This window comes from Amblyraja radiata, chromosome 17, assembly GCF_010909765.2.
Source record: "Amblyraja radiata isolate CabotCenter1 chromosome 17, sAmbRad1.1.pri, whole genome shotgun sequence".
NCBI lineage: Eukaryota > Metazoa > Chordata > Chondrichthyes > Rajiformes > Rajidae > Amblyraja > Amblyraja radiata.
This window is the reverse complement of record NC_045972.1, coordinates 30,802,521-30,824,980: the sequence shown is the minus strand read 5'-3', so window position 1 is coordinate 30,824,980 and position 22,460 is coordinate 30,802,521. Positions and strand designations below refer to the sequence as shown.

General features: G+C 42.3%; 1 protein-coding gene across 2 annotated transcripts in view; it reads left to right on the top strand.

The window, feature by feature from the left end:
• Window positions 1–22,460, top strand: part of cog4 (component of oligomeric golgi complex 4) — a 37,836-nt gene that overhangs the window by 2,945 nt on the left and 12,431 nt on the right. For both annotated transcript variants that reach the window (XM_033036006.1, XM_033036007.1), the window contains exons 2-12: window positions 918–1,000; window positions 4,838–4,952; window positions 7,001–7,175; window positions 9,231–9,424; window positions 11,053–11,158; window positions 13,575–13,732; window positions 15,402–15,460; window positions 17,108–17,241; window positions 17,738–17,856; window positions 18,615–18,781; window positions 21,953–22,118. In XM_033036006.1, coding sequence (XP_032891897.1) covers window positions 918–1,000; window positions 4,838–4,952; window positions 7,001–7,175; window positions 9,231–9,424; window positions 11,053–11,158; window positions 13,575–13,732; window positions 15,402–15,460; window positions 17,108–17,241; window positions 17,738–17,856; window positions 18,615–18,781; window positions 21,953–22,118 — 1,476 coding nt within the window. The remainder of the gene's footprint in view (window positions 1–917; window positions 1,001–4,837; window positions 4,953–7,000; window positions 7,176–9,230; window positions 9,425–11,052; window positions 11,159–13,574; window positions 13,733–15,401; window positions 15,461–17,107; window positions 17,242–17,737; window positions 17,857–18,614; window positions 18,782–21,952; window positions 22,119–22,460) is intronic.

Below are 22,460 nucleotides of genomic sequence, written 5' to 3'. Positions count from 1 at the left end.
GGCTGCGCTTGGTCTTGCCAATATATGGAGTCCACATCTAGAACAGCGCATACAGTAGATGAGGTTGGAGGAGTTGCAAGGGAACCTCTGCCTCTTCTGAAAGGATTGTCGGGGTCCCTGAATGGAGTCGAGGAAAGTATAGGGATAGGTGTTGCATCTCCTGCAGTTGCATTGGAAAGTACCTGGGGAAGGGGTGGTTTTGGTGAGAAGAGATGAGTGATGAAGGAGGGTTCACTAAACTTTTGATTCTTGTCCAATAAATTTTTGACCTAAAAGATCCTTAATCGAAAGATTGTTGAAAGATGTTTTGAGTTCATTTCATGAATAAAAGCAGATGGAGTATATTTCATGAGTATAGTTTCACAGGTAAAAATGCAATATACACAGATAATATCAACAGGTAGGGATACATGTTCCACCCTCTCCCAAATCTGAGAAAATAACATTAATTTTAGCAGCTCAGCTGTACCGTCACTGAAATTATAACATGCCATAAACCTGGAATCAAGCATTGGTCACTCCTGGTTTGTATGGTTCAAGTTCTGTGGCTGTGAACATGTTCACACATTGTAGAGATGCTTTGCTCAGGCTAAGTAAAGCAGAATACCTACTTATGTGAAGCACTGGAATTCATAGAGGAAAAAAAAACAGTGTAATTGTGGGGGGAAAAACGTGGCGAAAATGTGCTTTTAAGCATCTACACCAGCAAGGAGGGTGATGAAATTCTGCACTATTGAAAAGGTTGCTTTTTCTGAATAGCTTTTGTATGGTTTTATTTTTGTTTGCAGGCAGGTTTATACGAATAATGTGTTTAATATAGGGGATTTTGTAATTTTATGGATCTGTATGATATGGTTATGCAGTTTCACATTTTGGTAATCGGCTAATTGATTTACTTTCATGTGGTCTTATTGCAGAAGGAGGTTGAAGCAGAACTTGAGGCTCTTGTTGGACAGCAGAGCAACCTGGAGGGTAAAATGGTAACTCTGCACCGGATGGGGTGAGTATTAATTTTGAGAAGAATTGAATAAAATTAAGTACCCAGAAAATATAATGCAATTAAACCTGTGGAGGGAAATTGACAGATTATGTTTTGGATCAGAACTCTTTTACAGACTCGTGGAGTAAAGAGGAAATCGGTCTTGACCCAAAACGTAGTCTGTCTATTTCCTTCCGCAGATGCTGCGTTCCTCCATTAGTTTTTCTACTCAAGATTCTAGCGTTCACATTCACTCACAACTTTCACACTATTGCAGCCATTTAAGTCTGCAATTAAATGTATTTGATTTAAAGAGCAATTTATAATTTTAAGGGCAAATTTAACCTGTCTAATATTTCAATTCTACCTCTACACAATATTGACATGTTTAGCTGCAAAAGTGTTAGATCATTGATACTTGCCGGGACTTTATTCTGGACAAGTGGCTGCACACGTCAGGAGGGATCAGTAGTCAGTGGTACATCATACATGCATGTTATGCTGTTCTTTAAAGCCAATTTTATAGAAAGTGGCAATTACGTATCTAGCTACACAACAAATTTTGTTTAGTTCAGTCTATAAGTTACAGTGGAGTTCATATCCAAATGTTGCTGTGTGTATGAGGTGTTTGAATTGTAAATTAGTTTAATAATAGCAGCTTGACTGACACCAATGTTAAAAACACATGGCACATCCCAGAGCTGGAATCAAACATAAGTCATGTGTGGTGCATATGACACGAGTCCCATTGGGTGCAAACTTTTATACTATTGCACCATGTGCCTCTAATCAAAATATATTTCTTGAATTTGATTAAGTAATGGTGGACTTTAGGAGGAGAGGAATACCCCTGTCACCATCAATGGTGTGGATGTGCAGTTTACCAAGGAGTACAAATACCTTGGAGTGCACCTGGACAGTAAACTGGACTGGTCCAGGAACGCCGAGATCCTGTACAAGAAGGGACAGAGCCGGCTGTACTTTTCGCCATCTTCTTCGCTGTCGTGTGCTGGGGCAGCAGGGCGAAGGCCGCCAACGCCAATACGATTAACAAACTCATCAGGAAGGCTGGCTCCGTCCTGGGGACGGAGTTGAATTCATGGGAGGTGGTTTTGGAGGGGAGGATGCTCCTCAAACTGTGGAGCATCTTGGACAATGCAGCTCACCCCCTCCATGACACTGGTCAACCTGAGGAGTACCTTCAGCAACAGACTGATTCCACCAAGATGCAGGACAGAATGCCACAGGAGTTCCTTCTTTTTTGTGGCTATCAAACTGTACAGCTCCCCCTTCAGTCGTGGGGTAGACGGACTCCCCTCCCCCCTCCTCCCCAATCTTTGCACATCCCCAATCCTTTCCACTCGTCACATTAATTTCATGTTTCATGTATTTTGTGTTTAATGAATCTTGGCAGATCAATTCCCCTCCTGGGATAAGTAAAGTTCTATCGTATTGTAATGGGTGCTCCCTTATTGACGCTCAATTTTCACTTTTAATTGGGCCGTGATTTGCCTTGTTGGAACAGTGTGCTTTGATGGTGTTGACAATTTTCAACGTGGCAGCACGGTGGTGCAGCGGTAGATTTGCTGCCTTACCGCGCCAGAGCCCTGGGTTCAATCCTGACTATGGTGCTGTCTGTACGGGTGCTGTCTGTACCTGCGTGGGTTTTCTCTGGAAGCGAAGTTCCCTCCCAAAGTTCAAAGACATACAGGTTTGTAGGCTAATTGGCTTGGTAAAATTGTAAATTGTCCATAGTGTGTGTAGGATAATGCTAGCGTGCGGGGATCGCTGGTCGGCGCGGACTCGGTGGGCCTTAGGGCTTGTTTCCACGCTACATCGCGAAACTAAACTAAATGAGTACATTTTACAAACTTGGTTATTGATTTTGTTGCTGAGACTACAGGCCATAATCTCCTATCTGTAGGATTCAGGGAAGTGACTGAAAATTGAACAAATGCAAATGTTACATATTGTTTCAAAAATGCTATCGAGGCAAACCTGATAACTACAAATCAACTCGTTTAATCTCGGGAGTGGGAACATTCTAGAAACAATGATCATGAACAGAATTAGAGAGGATGCAGAGTAAGTTTACCAGGGACAGTTCATGTTATATGAGCAGAATTAGGCCATTTGGCCCATCAAGTCTACTCTGCCATTCAATCATGGCGGATCTATCTTCCCCTCTCAACCCCGTTCTCCTGCCTTCTCCCCATGACCTCTGACACCCGTACTAATCAAGAATCTGTCAATCTCCGCCTTAAAATATCTATTGACTTGACCTCCACAGCCGTCTGCACTATGGCAATAAATTCCACAGATTCACCACCCTCTGACTAAAAGAATCCTCCATCTCCTGTCCAAAGATAGGTCCTTTTATTTTGAGTCTATGGCCTCTGGTCCTAGATTCTCCCACTGGTGGAAACATCCTCTCCATATCCACTCTATGCATGCCTTTCACTATTTGGTAAGTTTCAATGAGCTACCCCCTCATCCTTCTAAACTCCAGTGAGTGACAGGCCCAGTGCTGTCAAATGATCATCATACAGTATGTTAACCCAATCATTCCTAGGATCATTCTAGTAAATCATTTTGAAAGGAGATTTGACATTGGTTTATTATTGTCACATGTCCCAAGATACGGTGAAAATCTTTTGTTTAAGTGCTGTCCAGACAAATCATACAGTACACGAGTGCTGCCAAGCTATACTAAAATCACTACTGGTAGTCAACAAGAAAAATACCAGGGTACAGAACATAGTGTTGCAGCATTATGGAGTTAAAATTGTAGATTAAGTGCAAGGTCTGTAATGAGGTGGGTTGGACGATTGAGACCACACTCTAGCTTATGGGGGGACCATTCAGTACTGATAATCGCTGGGAAGAAGCTGCTCCTGCATCTGGTGGTAAGTTATTTTAAGCATTTCTTTCTGCTGCCCGACAGAGAATAGGTAATGACTGGGATGTAGAAGTTCTTGATTATGTTGGTTGCTTTCCCAAAGGCAATCGGTGGAGTCGATTGGCAGTGGGCGGGTGGGGGAGGCTGCTTTGTGTCATGGAATGAGCTACATCCACAATATAATTACTTGAACAGAGCTGTTGCCAAATCAAATTGTGATGCATCCCAATAGGATGCTTTCGATGGTGTATCTGCAGAAGTTAGACGTTGGAGACATGCTGAATTCCTTAGTCTTCTGGAGTAGAGGGATGGTATGCTTTCTTGACTGTAGCTTCATTGTGGTTAGCCCATTAATTGTTGGTGATATTTACATCTAGGAACTCAAAGCTCTCAACTTTTTCCTCTTTGCCTCCATTGATGATGATGACAGGGGCATGTTCACCATCTTGCTTCTTGAACTCAAATCCTAACTTCTTTGTCTTGCTGACATTGTTGTTGCCTTGACACCGTGTTACTCAGCTATCTTTCTCTACGGTGGTGTCATCTACAACTTATAAATGGAAATATAGTAGAATTTTGCTGCCAAGTCGTGAGTCAATGGGGAGAATATATCAATGGGCTGAGAATGTTGTCTTGCAGGGCACTAGTGGTGAGAATTGTCATGAAGGATGTTTGTCACCTATCTTCACTAATTCTGGTCTATAGCTCAGGAAGTTGAGGATCCAATTGCCGAGCTGGGTGCTGAGTCCTAGATGAGGTGAGTTTTTAGGTTAATTAGGCCTTTATAAATAATCTAATCTAATATGCAAAAGTAATGTTAAACCTGTCCTTCCTCTTGCATTATCCGATCTACCATCGTCCACATTTTTGGTGGAATGTTCCATTACTTTTTATTGGACGTGCATTTAATAGTATTGTAATTTTACTTTCTCATGGTCCCTTATTGCTCTTTTTCCTAGTCCAAATTTGCAGCTGATTGAGGGTGATGCCAAACAACTTGCAGGGATGATTACATTTACGTGCAACCTGGCTGAAAACGTAAGCGGCAAAGTTCGGCAGCTTGACCTGGCAAAGGTACAGGCTACTTTTTAACTCCTGTACAACTGTTAGATAGAGTATTATTCCATAAATTGGAAAGGGATAGTGTAAGCTTTTGGGAAGTTTTTGTTTCATCAGGCAATCCTAACCTCTGAAATAATCAAATCCATGTTAATTGCACCACATCGGCCAGTGAATGCAATAGAAGTTCTGATTTCTGAACCATTAAAATTTGTCACACCTGGCCCTGTAATTCAGTTTTATTTCCTCTGATGAAAGTATTGGCTCAGATCAGGGGACTGTGCCATGAACATTTAATACAGATGAGACTTTGTTCATTAATCATTCCACACCCATTATAGAGTCATACAGACTGGAAAAGGGTCCCAACGCTCACATACCAACCAAGTTGTCCCATCTAAACTAGTCCCTATTGCTTGCATTTGGTCAATTTCCCTCTATTCCCCTTCTATCCATGTACCAGTCCAAATGTCTTCTAAATGCTGCTACTCTACCTATCTCAAATACTTCCTCCGTATTTTTAACAATAAGCCCTACATCATCTCCCAATCATGCATTAATCGCTCCTATCCTCCTACCCTCATTAGCATGTTGCACCTGTAGTAATCCAAAGATCACCACCCTCGAGGTCCTGCATTTTAACCTTTTCCTAACTCCCTATATTCACTCCTCATCCCTTTTCCGGCCTATGCACAACTATTTCTAGCTGTTCACCCTCCCCCTTGAGAATGTTCTGCAGCAGCTGCGAGACATCCGGGACCCTGCACCAGGGAGGCAACAGACCATCTGGAGTCCTATCTGCTGCCACAGAAGCTCCTACCTAATGAACCTGTCATAGCTATCGCCCTGCCTGACTCCACTCTATCCCGCCGTGCCACAGAGCCAGGCACAATGCCCCAGATCTGACAGCTGCTGCTGCTCTTCACTGAACGGTCATCCCTTTCAACAGTATCCAAAGGGAATAGCTGTTGTGCAGTAGAATGGCCATAGGGTATTCCTGTACTCTGCTGACTCTTTCTTGGTGATCACTCATCTGCCTGCACCTTGGATGTGAGCACCTCACTATATCTCCTATCTATGACTTACTCAGTCTCTCGGATGGGCCTGAGGTTGTTGAGCTGCAGCTCCAGTTCCCCAACAAGGTCTGTTGTTTTGTTTCTGGTGTTTCAAGTTGAAAAGTCAATTTTGTGCACCAGAACCTATCTTGGCTCATGCTTCCAATGAACATTTGGAAATTGAATCCAATTATTTAAAAATGTATAGTACCGACGACCTCCATGTTATGGCTTCTCGGGTAACGGACGTTTGCAAATCTCTACCTAGAAATTTGAGTTATAGAATAAAATTCGGTCTCCTGGAATTTGTGTGAGGGGAAAATAACAATAGGGACTATTCTCTAGGAATACATCCTTTACAGCCATGCCATCACACGGGGGCCACCGATCCAGTATTGTACTGGAATTCCATTTATCAGCCCCTATGAGGTAATTGATTCTCATGTAATAGATAAAATAAACACATCACATGAACATCTGCTCTTCATGCATGAGCACAGATGGAAGTATTATTAAAGTGATTTCTCCTGAATAGGCGTCACAACCAATATTGTATGTTGATCAGGGTTGAAAGCCCTGACTGGTGTCTTTCAGTGACTTTCTTGCCTGGGACTTGCAGTAAATTATGCACTTTAGCGGCTTCTTCATCCTCCTGCCCTCCCTGACTCTCATCCACTTGAGATCCATGTATGGGAATCCATTTGCAGACTTTTTGATCTACAAAATCCAGTGGACCTCACTAAGTCGTGCACACAAGCAGTTACAAAAATATAAGATGACGGCGTCTGAATCTGAATTGAACAGAGCCCAAAGGCAGTGGCTTTATCACAAGCTCTAAATGAAATGCTGCTTTGGTCAAGGCCTCAAGCATGAGCTTGTCCATCTTCTGTGTGGGCCAATGCAGTGTTCTACAATTCACAACTGAATAGAGTCTGAGGATAAAAATATGACAGAAAAAGATTAGGGAAAGTTTATTGTAGTAATCATACTCTTAAATGTGTCTTATAGAATCGGATTTACCAGGCCATTCAACGTGCAGATGATATCTTGGATATTAAATTCTGCACCGATGGAGTACAGACAGCCTTACGCAATGAGGACTATGAGCAGGCAGCTGCACATATCCATCGCTACCTGTCACTTGACAAATCTGTAATTGAACTGAGTCGGCAGGGGAAGGAGGGTAAGGATTTTAAAATGCTAATTTGCTTAAATCTTCAACCATGTAATTGCAAAAGAATGAAAGATTACTTTTGGAACCTAGGTTTGATTCTTGCATCATTTTCCGCCATTAATGATAGATTCCTGCCTTTTCCAGTATTTTTGTGATTTCAGGCTTTGCTGTTCTTCTCCCTTATTAGATAGAGGAGATACTTTCACTGTCTTCTATTCCATGTGAACGATTTTGGAATGGGATTTTGGAAGGTGACAAATAGAGCATGCGTCCTCTGTCTCCGTATCCACCCCTTACTAAATCTCGGGATACAGGCCATCAGATCCTGGACATTTGTTGGTCTTCAATGTTATTTATGTTTCCATTTTTTAAAATAATGTTAATTTTTTTAGCACTTCATTCACTCCAGTATTGTTTTTTTTAAACTATTATCAAGAAGGTTTCTATGCAACTTCTCTGAAAGCATAAAACATTTTATGGATATTTGTTTTACATTTTATTTCCCCCAGTATAACTTCCCTGTCTCAATCTGTAAGAGTCCTCACTTTTTTTTGTCAACATATATATTTTTTTAATATACTTATAGTCTGTTTTTATGCTTCTGGCTAGCTTAATTTTACATCCAGCCTTCCCTTTACCACCCAGTTTCTTGATATTTTTTAACTAAATTCTGAAATGTTCCCAATTTTCAACTTGCTTCTCTTTGGCAACAATGTCAGATTTTATCTTTATCTAATACTGTCTAACATATTGTTAACTGTAGACTTTTGTGGTATAGCTGGTCCAATTTTCCTTTTTAGTTTGTGCCATGAAACAATAGCTATTAGATGTAGCTGGGTATTAATTATGTACATGTAAACCATTGTTTGTTTGCTGACATCCCTGTTAGTGTGGTTTCCCAATCTGCTAAAGACTAAATACGATACGATATGATATAAAACTTTATTCATCCCGAGAGGGAAATTGGTCTGCCAACAGTCACAACACACAACAAGGTACACGAAAACTTGGAATTAAAATTAAATTAAAAGTGAAAAAAAAGAAAAAGCCAAGCGACTGTTGGCTGGCTGCCGTGTGCACAGCAACTTCATCGGAACAAACGAACAAACAAATAAACGAACGCAGGCTTATCCCCTGGGCAGAGGATTCTAAAATTAGAGTGCCCTCCCCCACACCGGGCCCCCTTTGTTCTCCCACTGTCCCTCACCGCGGTCCCCCCCACGACGGGTCCTCCATTGTTCTTCACGATGGTCCCCCTACGCTGGGTCCGCATTGTCTTCCCATTCCCTCCCCCTCACGCACATCGACCACTGATCACGGGTCGATCGTGAGGCCCCGCCGCTGCCTACGTCGAGGCTCACGCTGCTACCGAGGCACCCACCGCTGCCGCCGTGGCTCAACATAATTTGGAGTTAGGAGAATGAGTGGTGATCTTATTCAAGCATGCAACTTCCTAAGCGGACTGTAATGGGTCTGTAATGGGACTTGTGAAAGTAACTCCAACAAATTCCAAGATAAGATGTCTTTTAAAACTGAGGTACCAAGAAATCTCTTGTAATGGTGGATGGTAAATCTCTAGATTTCTCTTCCCCCAGAGCTGTGGAAGATGGGTCATAATGAGTATTTATGCGGCGGTAGATACATTTTAATAAATTTGAGTGATTGTTAGCTATGGGTATTTGGCACAGAGAATAGATCAGCCATGGTCACGATACAAGGTGGGCAGACGAAGGATCTACCACAACTATTTTCTTGTATTAAACACACTGTGAATATGCCCTCTATACCATTAATTGGGCATTAATTATGTCTATTGGATTGGGGCCCTGCTTTTTTCAGGGTGCGGAGCAAGGATTGTGATGAAGGAGTCTGCAAGGTCTGTTGAGCACTACATCTATACTTTGGAATAATAGGCAGGAAATTGTTAAATTAATATAATGAGCTCATTGTCAGCAGTAGCACGTTTAGTTAAACTGAGCACAGCTGGCAGGAAAGGGAATGAATAAATGTACAGCAGAGATCTGTAGTATATGTGCAACTAATTGTAGCTACATTTCCCAACAGCTAATGTAATTGATGCAAACCTTAACCTTTTGCAAGAGGCAGAGCAGCGGCTAAGAGTAATTGTTGCTGAGAAGTTTGATGTGGCCATCATGGAAGGTGACCTGCCACAGGTGGAACGTTTCTTCAAGATCTTTCCATTGCTGGGATTACACGAGGAAGGTCTGAGCAAGTTTTCCGAGTACCTTTGTAAACAGGTAAAGGCACAAGATAGACAGAAAGTATTTTTCTTCGGACAGCTCGGCTACTTCCCGTTTCATGGAGACAACCTCGTACTACTGTGCCAGTGTTTCTCTGACTCAGGCATGGAGTCTTGTCCGCTGAATCTTCATCTATTGAAAGGCTAGACTTGTCACTTCCGTTGTACTTCCGGTGGCGCTGGTACCAGCAGCCTCCACCTACAGCCCGGTATCTTTTTGTTTTTTTGTTTATTTAGTTATGTAAAAGTGTGTTTTTTTGTGGGTTTTTTGTGTTTTTATGTGGGGGAAGAGGGTACGGTGCGGGGGATACCGTCCTTCAGCCGCTTCCTGGTGAAGACGCGACTATTATTCGAGTCGCGTCCTCGCCGCCCCCCCAGCGGCCTACCTAGTGGATTAGCGCGGCCTTTCCTGCCGGGATCGGCCAGAGCATCAGCAGCGGCGGGACAGCGCTGATACATCGCGGGGCTGGCGATGCCTTACCGGGGATCACCGTCTGGAGCCCGGAGTGCTGGACCTGTGGCACCGACATCATGGAGCTGTGGTTCGCGGAGCTCCCAACGCGGGCGGCGCTGTTGGACAGCGCGGGGTCCTGCGACTCTGCCCGGCTCGGCCGCTGCGGACTCGGGAGCTGCGGGCTCGGGAGCTGCGGACTCGGGAGCTGCGGACACGGGAGCTGCGGACACGGGAGCTGCGGACTCCGGCTGCGGGAGGCGGCTGATCAGGAGGTCCGGGCCGCTGAGGAGGAGGATGTTCACCGTCGGGGTTCGGCGTCGGCGTTCCACCGGCCCGGCGTGAGGGCCTGATCATCGGGCCACCCGGGGCGTGACTGCGGGTGCTAGGAAGGCCTCGACCACGAGTGAACATCTGGGAAGAACGGAGTGGAGGCTGGCTGGACTATGGTGCCTTCCTCACCTTGGTGCCACTGTGTTATGTTGTGTCGTGGACTTTCACTGTTTGTGCTTTTTTTTTTTTTTTTAATTCTATTTTATTTTTAATATGTTTTATCATTTATTATTATTTATTTATTTATTTATTTTTATTTTTATGATACTGCCTGTAAGGGAAATTCATTTCGTTGTCTCTAACTGAGACAATTACAATAAATTTGAATACAATACAATACAATACAATACATGTTGTTATGCAACACTAAAGTGTTACCACACTGTTGGAGGTGCCAACTTTTTGTTGACAAAATGACTTTAAACTAAGGTCCCAAATGTTCTTTCAAATGGACATATAAGTTATCACAGCACTCTTCAAATAATATCAGCAGGCTTAAACCAAGTTATTATTTCTCCCTTGAGTGCCATAAATAGAATACAAGATTATATGGCCATTACTTTCATTGCTACATAATAGAGCTATGGCCAATTGCCTCCTGGCTTTCCACACAAGTGGCCACATTTCAGAAAGCACTTCATTGGCTGTAATGAGCTTGGGGCATTCAAACAAAATGAAAGATGTTGCATACAGAAGAGTTCTATCAAACAGTTGAGTTTTTAATTGGATAAGGGAGGAAATATACATTATAGTTGCTTTTGATGTTGAACTTGCAATATCCTTGAGTGTGAATTAGAGTTGGCTAGCTCTTTGTATTACATCGATCTTTTTTATTATTGAAGATTGCACAAAAAGCTGATGAAAATCTTCAGTTGGCATTGGGCACCGAGATGAGTGATCGTAGGGCAGCAGTCACCTTTGCTGATACCCTCACGTTGCTTTTTGAAGGTAAGAATATTTTGTTAAACTAATTAAAGAGTTGAAATCAAATACACAATTCAAGCATTCAACCCCTAGGTAACTAAAGGGTTGGAATAGTGGTGGTAACCAGGTACTTTAATCCTGTATTTGAACTCAGTCAGATGGAATTGCTGTTCATGTCCCCTCGCCCCGCAGAAGTACCACCAAGCTGTTCTAGATTGAGTTTGTCTTTCTAATGCGCTTTCGTGACTGCCCTACTCAAAGGGTGAGTCCCATTAGTGGTGTCTTGGTGCGATTACGTAGCTTGTTAAGTTGTTAATTGTCAACTGTATTAGCATGGGACTCGAACTATGTTTAGTTTATTGTCACTTGTACCGAGGTGCAGTGAAAAGCTCTTGTTGCGTGCTAACCAGTCAGCAGAAAGACAATACATGATTACAATCGATCCATTTACAATGTATAGATACATATAACCATATAACAATATACATGATAAGGGAATCACTTTTAGTGCAAGATAAAGCCAGCAAAGTCCGATCAAGGATAGTCCGAAGGTCATGAAAGAGGTAGATAGTAGTTCAGCCTTGTATGGGCCTTTCCTGACAAGAATAGAGTGAGTTGAATTTTTGATCACTACCATCACCGTCAGTTGCTGAAAGAGGGTCTGGGCGAAAAAAGGAATCAGTTTAGAGGATGTTGTTCCCATGACCTCAGGAAGCAGGGGAGAGTACAAGTGAAAGCGAAGTAGATGTGGTTAATAATAATAATACATTTTATTTGTATAGCGCTTTTCAAGGACTCAAAGTCGCTTTACATGGTGAGTCAAGAACAAAACAAAATAGAGCAGTAAGACAGAGATGCAAAGGGGAGGGGGACATGGGACTAAGGGTATGCAGAGGTGAAGAGATGGGTCTTGAGGCAGGACTGGAAGATGGTGAGGGACTCAGAAGTTCGGATCAATTGTGGGAGGGAGTTCCAGAGCCTGGGGGCTGCCCTGGCGAAGGCTCTGTCTCCAAAAGTACAGAGGTTGGATTTCAGAATGGAGAGGAGACCGGTTGAAATGGATCTGAGGGACGGTGAGGGTTGGTAGGGGGAGAGGAGGTCAGTGAGATAAGGGGGGGGGGGCAAGTGGTTGAGGGCTTTGTAGGTGAGGACCAGGATTTTGTAGATGATCCGGTGGGAAATGGGAAGCCAGTGAAGTTCTTTGAGGACTGGGGTGATGTGGTGCCAGGATTTGGTGTGGGTAATGAGTCGGGCGGCTGCATTCTGGACCAGTTGGAGTCGGTTGATGTTGCTGGAATTGATGCCAAAGAGAAGAGAGTTACAGTAGTCCAGTCGGGAGGAGATGAAGGCATGGATGAGTCTTTCAGCAGCGGGGGGTGTGAGAGAGGGTCTGATTTTGGCAATGTTGTGGAGGTGAAAAAATGATGTTTTGACAACATGGCGGATGTGAGGCTCAAGGGAGAGGGTTGAGTCAAAGATCACGCCAAGGTTGCGGGCCTGAGGAGATGGGGAGACAGTGGTGCCGTCAATAGTGAGAGTGGGGTTGTTAATTGGTTGAGAGCTTCAAGGACCAACCGCATCGATGTGACAGCCAGAACGGCACTCCCATCACCTCTACTTCCTGAGGAGACTGAGGAAATGTATCCAGTGACTTTTACAAACCTTTACAGATGCACCATAGAAAAATTCATTCACCATACTGTCGGGTTAGGTCACAGCTTGGCATGGGAACTGCTCTGCCCAAAACCACGTGAAATTGCAGAGATTTGTGGATGCAGCTGAGCCCATCACATAGCTCGGGCTTCCCACCATTGGCTCCATTCACACTTCATGCGGCCTTGGAATAGCATCCAACATAATCAAAGACTTGTCAATCCCCAGTCATTCCCCTTTCTCCTTCTCCCTACTCCCATCGAGCAGAAGGTACAGAAGTTGAAAGTGTGCACCACCAGACTCGGGAATAGTTTCTTCCCTTTTGTTATTAGCTTCTGAGTGGTCCCTCCATAAGCTAGGGTAATATCTAATTTACTTCCACCCCATTGTGGACATTGGATTTTGTCCATGGAACTGATGCACTACAGTGCTGAGAAACACATTCTGCATTCTGTATCTTCCCATTTGCTTTATCTTTTGTACCCGAGTTTAATGATTGTATTTATGTATTGTATTATCTGATCCATTTGGATAGCATTCAAAACAAAGCTTTTCCCTGTACCTCTGTACACGTGACAATAATAAGCCTGAATCTAAACTATTTAACATATGCATTCTGATCACTCCGTTACCTGGAATGGTGGTAGGATATTTAGTGGAGAGAGTGAGACAGAGAGGTTAAGCAGAGAGATTCGCTTTACATTTAATCTGCTAAAGTGATCCTGAAATTTGAGGGGTGTTTTTATGATGCAGATGATGTGTACGGTTGTGTTGGTCTTTCTCACAGGAATCGCTCGAATAGTGGAAACTCATCAGCCTATTGTTGAGACTTATTATGGACCTGGGCGGCTTTACACACTTATTAAGTATCTGCAGGTAGAGTGTGATCAACAGGCTGAAAAGGTGGTGGACAAGTTCATTCAGCAGAGGGATTATCACAGAAAGGCAAGGCAAATCTCTTTCATTTTTTTAATTAAAAAATAAAAATATACTTTTACTTTCAATTTTGTAGGTTTCCTTTTGTTTTGCTGCTGGCCCAACTGATGTAGAACTGACCATTCAAAAGAGAACTAGATTAAATTTAAGGAGAAAAAATGTTCCAGAGCTTAAGAAAATAGTAAGATCAAATGGAGACTAATTAGCTATCCATTTGATCTTACTATTTTCTTAGGCTCTGGAACATTTTTTCTCCTTAAGTTTAATCTAGTTTTCTTTTGAATGTCATTACTGAATTTGCCTGCATCACCATTTGGATCACGAGTTAATTGTTTAAAAAATATGCTCTTTCTTCTTTGCAAAGCACAAGCAGACCACTCGGTAGTAAATGGCACAAACAAGTATCTGCATTCCCTTGTGTCTTTGTCTTGATTTCTTTCATAATGCTCTTAAACCTCTTTGACCAATCCTTTGAACATTGGTCATATAATATCTTCATTGGTAGTATTAAATGTTTGATGTTCATGTAAAGCATCTTGGGAAGTGTTGTTCTGTTAAAGGCACTATATGTATATGGTATATTGACGTCTTGGGTATAGGGAGTAACACCATTTCCTCTTCCCCAGCCTTTCCAGTGACTCTGAGGCATTGCTTGCATTCCAATAATTATCCAAGTACTCACTGTTCATAAGGGTTATCACTTCTGATTAATGAATAACCATCCTTACTGACAATTGTCCAGGACAGGATAGAAGTATATAATTCAGCCATTCGAAATGGATGACCAACAGTGGCAGGTTTGGCTTGCATAGAAGCATAAAATAAATAACGGAAATGCTAGATGAACCAGCCATTCCAGCAGCATATGAGGAAGGAGAAACAAGTTAATGTTTCAGATCAGGGACCTTCCTTAAATATGGGGGAAGAATGGTGGGGTGTAAGTTTTGGGTAGATTGTAGGCAAAAGGCTGGTTATAGGTAGAAGAGCTCATATAATCTTTGGTATTGATCCCTTTTGGCTCCAGGACCCCAGGGTTAACCTTGTCACCTTCCTACCAACCATGGGATCATCTGTGATTCCCTTTCTGTTTTGTTTTCTAACCACACAATGCCAGCAAAAGAAACAAACAATAATAGTGCAAAGACAAAAAACACTGCCCAAAAGTCTATGTAGTTCAGAGTTTAGTTGGAGGTTGTAATGTTTAATAGGCTGATAGCTGTTGGGAAGAAGCTATCCCAGAACCTGGAAGTTACAGTTTTCAGGCTCCCATGTCTTCTTCCTGATGGCAGAGTGAAATGAGAGCGTGGTCAGGGTGGTGTGGGTCTTTGATGAGGCTGGCTGAGATAGTTTAGAGATACAGCACTGAAACAGGCACTTCGGCACACCAGGTCTGCGCCGACCAGCGATTCCCGCATATTTACACTATCCTATACACTAGGGACAATTTTTACATTTACCAAGCCAATTTACCTACATACCTGTATGTCTTTGGAGTGTGGGAGGAAACCGAAGATCGCGGAGAAAACTCTACCTCTGCGCCAATGTGCCGTAGATCTATGCAATGATTTGTAGTCGAGCGAAGTCTGGTTCTGTATGTACTATTTGAAGTTAACTTTGTACCACTGCACTAGTGCTTTAAATAAGACAAACACTGACCATTCATTTTGTGGTTTTGTAGTTCCAACGTGTGCAAAACAGTATGATGAGAAGCTTAACAATGGACAAAATAGAACCCAGGTATGAATGTTTTCTGAATAAAGTTGCACCATTGCATATCATAGCTTTATTTAGAAGAATCATAGTAAAGATATGAATGTATGAATATTGAAAGTATATTTCAATATTTGAAGTATTCTTGATATTTGTAATTTTGAAAAATATGACATTGATTTAATCGAATCCATTTGTAATTGTATGGATTTCAGTCTTGACGGTGACGCCTTTGGCAATTTTAAGCGTCTTATTAAAATGTCATCAGTAACATTCATACAGACCAGGCTTACTGCACGGAAACAAGCAATACATCCCAACAGGAACCATCTCCTCCATACCCAGTCCAATGTACCTCATTGACATTTCTTCTTCCTAGTGTACTTATTGAGCTTTATAATTAAATATATGTGAGTCACCTCAACCATGTGGTCTTAATCGCCACGTTTTCTTGATCACACCTGCTAATGCTATCTAACCGGACAACTAAAATACTTCAGTCCTGTACTAACCTAATAAATCTCTTCTCCACTTTCCAAGGTAAACATAACTCCAAGTGTGACCTAACCAGTGTTTTAGTGTAACTTCCTTGCTTTTGTGCACTAATCTACTGTTAATAAAGCCAAGTTTTCTGCATGCTTGTTGAAACATGATTGGCTTGCTTCCTTCAAAAATATGTATTGTGATCTTTCCCATGTCCCCTTGATGGTAACACTTAGCTCAACAATGGCTCTTTACATTTTTCCTACCAAAATAAACTGGTCAATTCTGTCTCATTTTATTTGCCATGTTCCCCACTAGTTCTACCTGCTCCTAAAGTCTGTTTAAATCCTAATTATTTGCTACAATATGTATCATCTGCAGATTTTCCAACTTGCTCTTTCTGTATCAAGACCCGTATAGTTAACATAAATCAAAAAGGCCTGGGATAACTCCACTGAACGTTTGAAAAGGTTTGAATATTTGGAAATATTTGCAGATGCTGGAAATCAGAAGTAACATCAGAAAAAGCTGGAAATGTTCAGCAGGCCTGACAGCATCTCTGGAGAGAGAGAGTGACAATATTTCAGGTCAATGGTCTTTATGTTAGAAATCAAACATGCATCGACCTTAAACATTAACTCTGTCCCCCACCCTACACACAGAGTGTCTCCACATTCTTCGTTTCTGCTGCCGGAAAAACAAAGATAATTATCATGATTTTGATTGTTTAATTTATAACTTAATTATTATGATTTCTGAAATAATTTCTTTAAAGAGTGAATGAGAACAAAAAAGAGATTGCTCCCTGATCATTTTCATTTGGAGAGAAGGAAAAAGGAAGAGAGAAAGTGAGGAATTCAGAACATTATGAGAGGCATAGATGGTGTAGATAGTCTTTGTCAGGGTGAAAATGTCAAATACTAGAGCACTGAGCTTTAATGTGAGTGGCTGATAGTTTAAAAGAGGTGCGCAAGGTAAGTTTTTATTTCACACACAGAGTAGTAGGTGCCTGGAACTCATTACCAGAGGAGGGATGGTGCAAGTAGTGTGCCTGCTTCAAGAATATAACCTGGAAGCATATGGTCATTATAACAATGTATATAGTATTTGAAGAATTGGATAATTCTGCATCAGCTATATATCGACAAATACATTTTATAGCTGTAAGAGTTTATTTTTGATTTGTTTCAGGGAGCTGGACACTATTTTGGCAGAGGTTACATTGATGAATGCTCGAGCAGAACTATACCTGCGCTTCGTCAAAAGAAGGATCACTGCTGATTTTGAGGTGTGCGATGCAGTGGCCCCAGAGGAAGTCAGGCAAGGTACAGACATCTCCTGGCTGTAAAAAGTGGAATTTCCCTGCTTATGTAAAAATAGTTTGAAAGAGGTTTTTCTTTTGGTATACTTTTCCTGCTGATCTATTCCCCTCTGCCCGTATACCTTAAAGAAGCAAGGTTAGTGGGTGATTTGATCTTGGTTTGAGCAAGATACATTCTTTGTACTTTTATGAAGGTGCTAACCAGACAGACAATGAAGCAGAATTGGCTAGACTTCTGCAGTGCGCATTCTGGGGTCATGTTTTTTTTCCCCTCATTTCTCTTGAGCCTTCCTTCTTGGAACGCAGTGTTATATTGGATTATATAGGCAGTTATTCTTATCAGATGGAAAGAAATGTTGATATGAAGTGCATGGGTGGAAATGGCTCTTGTAGTGACGAGTAGCTTGTGGCTCTGCTATAATCCTGATTTGTATAAATGTTACTGCCAACTGCAATAGCCCGATGAAATGTTTATTGATTCTATTACTATGTTGTACCAGAGCATCAGAAGGCACTGGAGAAACTCTGTAACCTATGCTTGCTGAGTCGGAATATGCAGGAACTGATTGGATATTATATCACCATGGAGGAGTACTTCATGAGAGAGATGGTCAATAAGGTATAGTATAATATGGGCTGTAAAATGATTGTATAATATTCACAGATTTTCTATAAACTTTACTCTGAACATTTGGGTGGGAAAACTGGACATGACATGTGCTCCACCAATCCCAGCTCCATGGAGTGAGAAGGTGAAGGGATGAGTCAGTGATTCCCTCTCCATATAACGTGCCTCGTCTCATTAACTCTCTCAGCTCGCGCTTGAGAATGACCACGGACAAAGCTCGGAAAATTCAAAAGAGGAAGCTGAGGGAGAAAGACTTCATGATAATTCTGAAGAAAATAGTTATTGATTTGTAACCTTGACAGATTAATCAGATGACAAGATTTAATATCAGGGGTTTGGCCCAGTTTCTTAACATATATAAAGGTTAGCAAATCACCCTTGAGAATTTCACTAAAAACTGTTAAGCAGTGAAATTTAAAAAAAAAGATGAACATGGCATGGCACACACAGAATTCTGTGCATGCAATATAATTCCAAACCTAAATGATTCGACTTTATGTTCATGCATTGCCATTCTGGGCACCTAATCGAACAGTGCCATGTTAGTTTAACCATCTCATGTTCTCCCAGCTGGACTAAAGAATTATTTTCTCTGGAGCATTGGAGGATGAAGGGAGATATGATAGAAGTATATAAAATGTAAATGTTAAACCGTAGAGGGGGATAGCTTTAAGGTCAGATATTGTGAGATGAAGGGCCTGTAATTGTGTTATGTGTTTTTATGTTCTATTTTTTATGCTTAATTGCAGGCTGTTGCAATGGACATCTGTGAGAAGGGTCAATTAACATCCAGCATGGTGGATGATGTATTCTTCATTGTGAAGAAGTGCATTGGTCGTGCTTTGGCCAGTTCAAATATCGACTGCCTGTGTGCGATGATCAACCATTCCACCACTGTACTGGAGTCTGACTTCAGGTAACTGGGATGGACATGAGGGAATACACCACTTGGAGCTAATTTCTATTGTGGTCCAGTCCTGGAACTGCACACTGACTGCCACAGGTCATGACTTGATTGAAACTGCCTCCTGCATTTTAATAGTGAGAGTTCATGGTCTGTTTGTTCCTGTTAAAGTGAAGGCCAAAGCTGTCAGGTGTAGGAGCACCTGGGTGAAAAGACAATTTGAAGTTCTGGTCAGGAAAAAGTAGTAATGGGTCGGGTATAGGCAGCTGGGATCAAGTGAATCCCTGGAGGAGTGTAGGAGATGCAGGAATATTAAAAAAGAAAAGAAATCAGGATGGCAAAAAGGGGAATGAGATGGCTTTGGTAAAGAAGAATCCAAAGAGATTTTATGCATATGTTACAGGAGAAAGAGCAACTAGGGATAGAGTAGTGCCACCCAAAGACCAAAGAGGACGACAATGTATAGGATCGCTGGAGTTGCGTGAGATCTTTAATGAATATTTCTCCTGTTATTACTGTAGCGAAATACATAAAGGGAACTCAGGAAAGTTAATGGGAATGCCTTGTGTGCAGTCTGCATTACAGTAGAGGTGATGCTGAACGTCTCAAAATGTATAAAGATAGTTGTATCTCCCAGACCTGATCTGGTATATGTAAGAACACTGTGGGAAGCTAGAGAGGGAATTTCAGGAGCCAGGGCTGAAATATATGCATCATTGTTAGCCACAGGCAAGGTGCCAGAAGACTGGAGGATGGGTAATGTTTTGTCTTTATTTAAGAACGGCTGCAAAGAAACTCCTGGGAACTATAGACCAGTGCCTAACACCTGTGGTAAGTAAGTTACTGATGGAAGTTTTGAGTGATACGATGTATATCCATTTGGAAAGATGGGGTTGATTAGGAGAAGTCAACACGATTTTGTGCAAGGAGGAGCATGTCTCAGAAGTTACCATGAAGGTCGATGAGGACAGGCTGGTAGATGTAGTCTGTATGGGGACCAAAGGAACTGCAGATGCTGGCTTATATAAAAGTACATAAAGTGCTATAGTAACTCAGCAGATTAGGGAGCATTTCTGGAGGACATAGAAATGTGACATTTTGGGTCGGGGCTCTTCTTCAGTAGGGGGGGGGAGAAAGCTGGAAGGGAGGTCGGGACAGTCAAAGCCAGTCAAGTGATAGATGATACAGGTGAGGAAGGTTTGATTGCCAGGTGGTTGGACGAAGGCCAGTGATTAAAAAGACAATAAGCTCTGAGAGGAGATAAAATGCATGACATGTGAAGCAAGAGGAAGGGATATAGATGGAAGGGGATGAGGGGAAGGTGGGTGAAATGGGTGTGCATCCAGGTGGTGTACATGGAAGAGGGGGTGAGGGTAAAGAGGGGGAGGGGATGATGCATATTGATTCAACTAAAATTGGAGAATTCAATGTTCATGCTGTTGGGTTGTAAAACACCTAGCTAGAATGAGGTGCCCTTCCTCCAGTTTGTTTGTGGCCTCACTATGGCCATGGAGGTGCCCAGGACAGAAAGGTCTACAGGGGAATGATAAGGGGAATTAAAATGGCTAGCAACAGGGAGATCCAACAGGTTAGCAGGAGGTCATAAGGAATGAGTAGAATTAGGCCATTTGGCCCATCAAGTCTACTCCACCATTCAATCATGGCTGATCTATCCCTCCTAACCCCATTCACCTGCCTTCTCCCCATAACCTCTGACTCCTGTACTAATCATCTATCTATATCTGCCTAATAATATCCACTGACTTGGCCTCCACAGCCTTCTGTAGCAAAGATTTCCACAGATTCACCACCCTCTGAAGAAATTTCTCATCATCTCCTTCCTAAAAGAACGTCCTTTAATTCTGAGGCTATGATCTCTAGTCCTAGACTCTTCCACTAGTGGAAACATCCTCCACATCCACTCTATCCAAGCCTTTCACTATTCTGTATGCTTCAATTAGGTCCCCCCTCATTCTTCTAAACTCCAGCGAGTGCAGACCCAGTGCTGTCAAACGCTCATCATAGGTTAACCTGCTCATTCCTGGGATTATTTTTGTAAACCTCCTCTGGACCCTCTCCAGAGCGAGCACATCTTTCCTCAGATATGGTGCCCAAAATTGCTCACAATATCCCAAATGCGGCCTTACCAGCGCCTTTACTTCCTATTACATCCCTATTTTTGTATACAAGCCCTCTTGAAATAAATGCAAGTATTGAGTTTGCTTTCTGTACTACCGATTCCACTTGCAGATTAAAATTTTGGGAATTCTGCACCACCACTCCCAAGTCCCTTTGCATCTCCAATTTCTAGATTCTCTCCCCATTTAGAAAATATACACCTTTATTCCTACTAAAATGCATGACTCCACACTTTGCTACACTGTATTCCATCTGCCACTTCTCTGCCCACCCTCCCAACCTGTCCAAGTCCTTCTGCAAAGTCCCTGCCTACTCTACACTACCTGCCCCTCCACCTATTTACGTATTATCGTATTACTATTTTCGTCCAAATCATTAATACACAACGTGAAGAGTAGCAGCCCCAGCACCAACTCCACTTGTCACTGGTAGCCAACCAGAAAAAGCCCCCTTTATTGCCACTCTTTGTCTTCTGCATGCAGCCAACCTGCTGGTATCTGCCCTTTGATACCGTGAGCTCTCATCTTCCTAAGCAGTCTATAACGTGTGGCACATCATCAAAGGCTTTCTGAAAATCTACTATCTGCCACACACCCTCCTTCTCCTCGACACCTCCCCCCCCCCCCCCCCATCCCTTACTACTTTCCTCCTGTTAGCTTTGCAATTCGCAACTTTTCAACCCTGTCTCACACCACCTGTTTTTACCTCTGTCCTTTGTACCAATCTTCTGCTTATCAAAAACTCACCTCCCCTGCATCCACCTGCCATGCTATGTCCTGCCTCTCCCCTCTTCTAGCGTTCTTCTCTCCTCATCCCCCTCTTCCCCCCCCAATTACTTTGAAGAACGGTCTCGACTTGAAACTTTACCTGTCCTCGAGAAATGTTGCCTAAAGTTTGAAAAAAGCCTTGCTTGAGCTTTGGCAGCCTTTGCATAATGTGAATTCATAATCAGTCTTCAGAACTGTTGTATCAGGTATTGTAGCAGCCCACAGCAGCTTTACAGTCAGTGATGCAGTGTGATATGCTTCTGTTTTTGTTATTCAGGGAGGTGCTTTATAACAAGCTGCGTATGGGGTTCCCAGCTACAACATTTCAGGACATACAGCGTGGTGTAACCAGTGCAGTGAACATCATGCATTCCAGCCTGCAGCACGGCAAATTTGACACTAAGGGCATTGAAAGTACAGATGAAGCCAAGCAGTCCTTTCTGGTATGTTTTTTTTGGTCTGCCTCTTGTATTGTTTTAATGATGGTGCGTTGTGGGGCTCATCTTCTCCAGTATGTCACTGTTGGGGAAACTGATGAATAATCTGTAGATCAGACAACATCTGCAGAGACAGATAGATACAGAGTTATCTGCAGATACAATGTTACAATCTGCATTTAGTTTCAGAACTCTTGCAACTACGTTATTTTCACTGTGGAAAATTATTTGCATTACACTATATCCCTACCAAAGATACTAGAGTATCTTTGATCCCTACAGAATGAATCCAATTAACTGAAATAACACAGATGCAAGAAATCTGAAACTAAATGCAGATTCTAACAT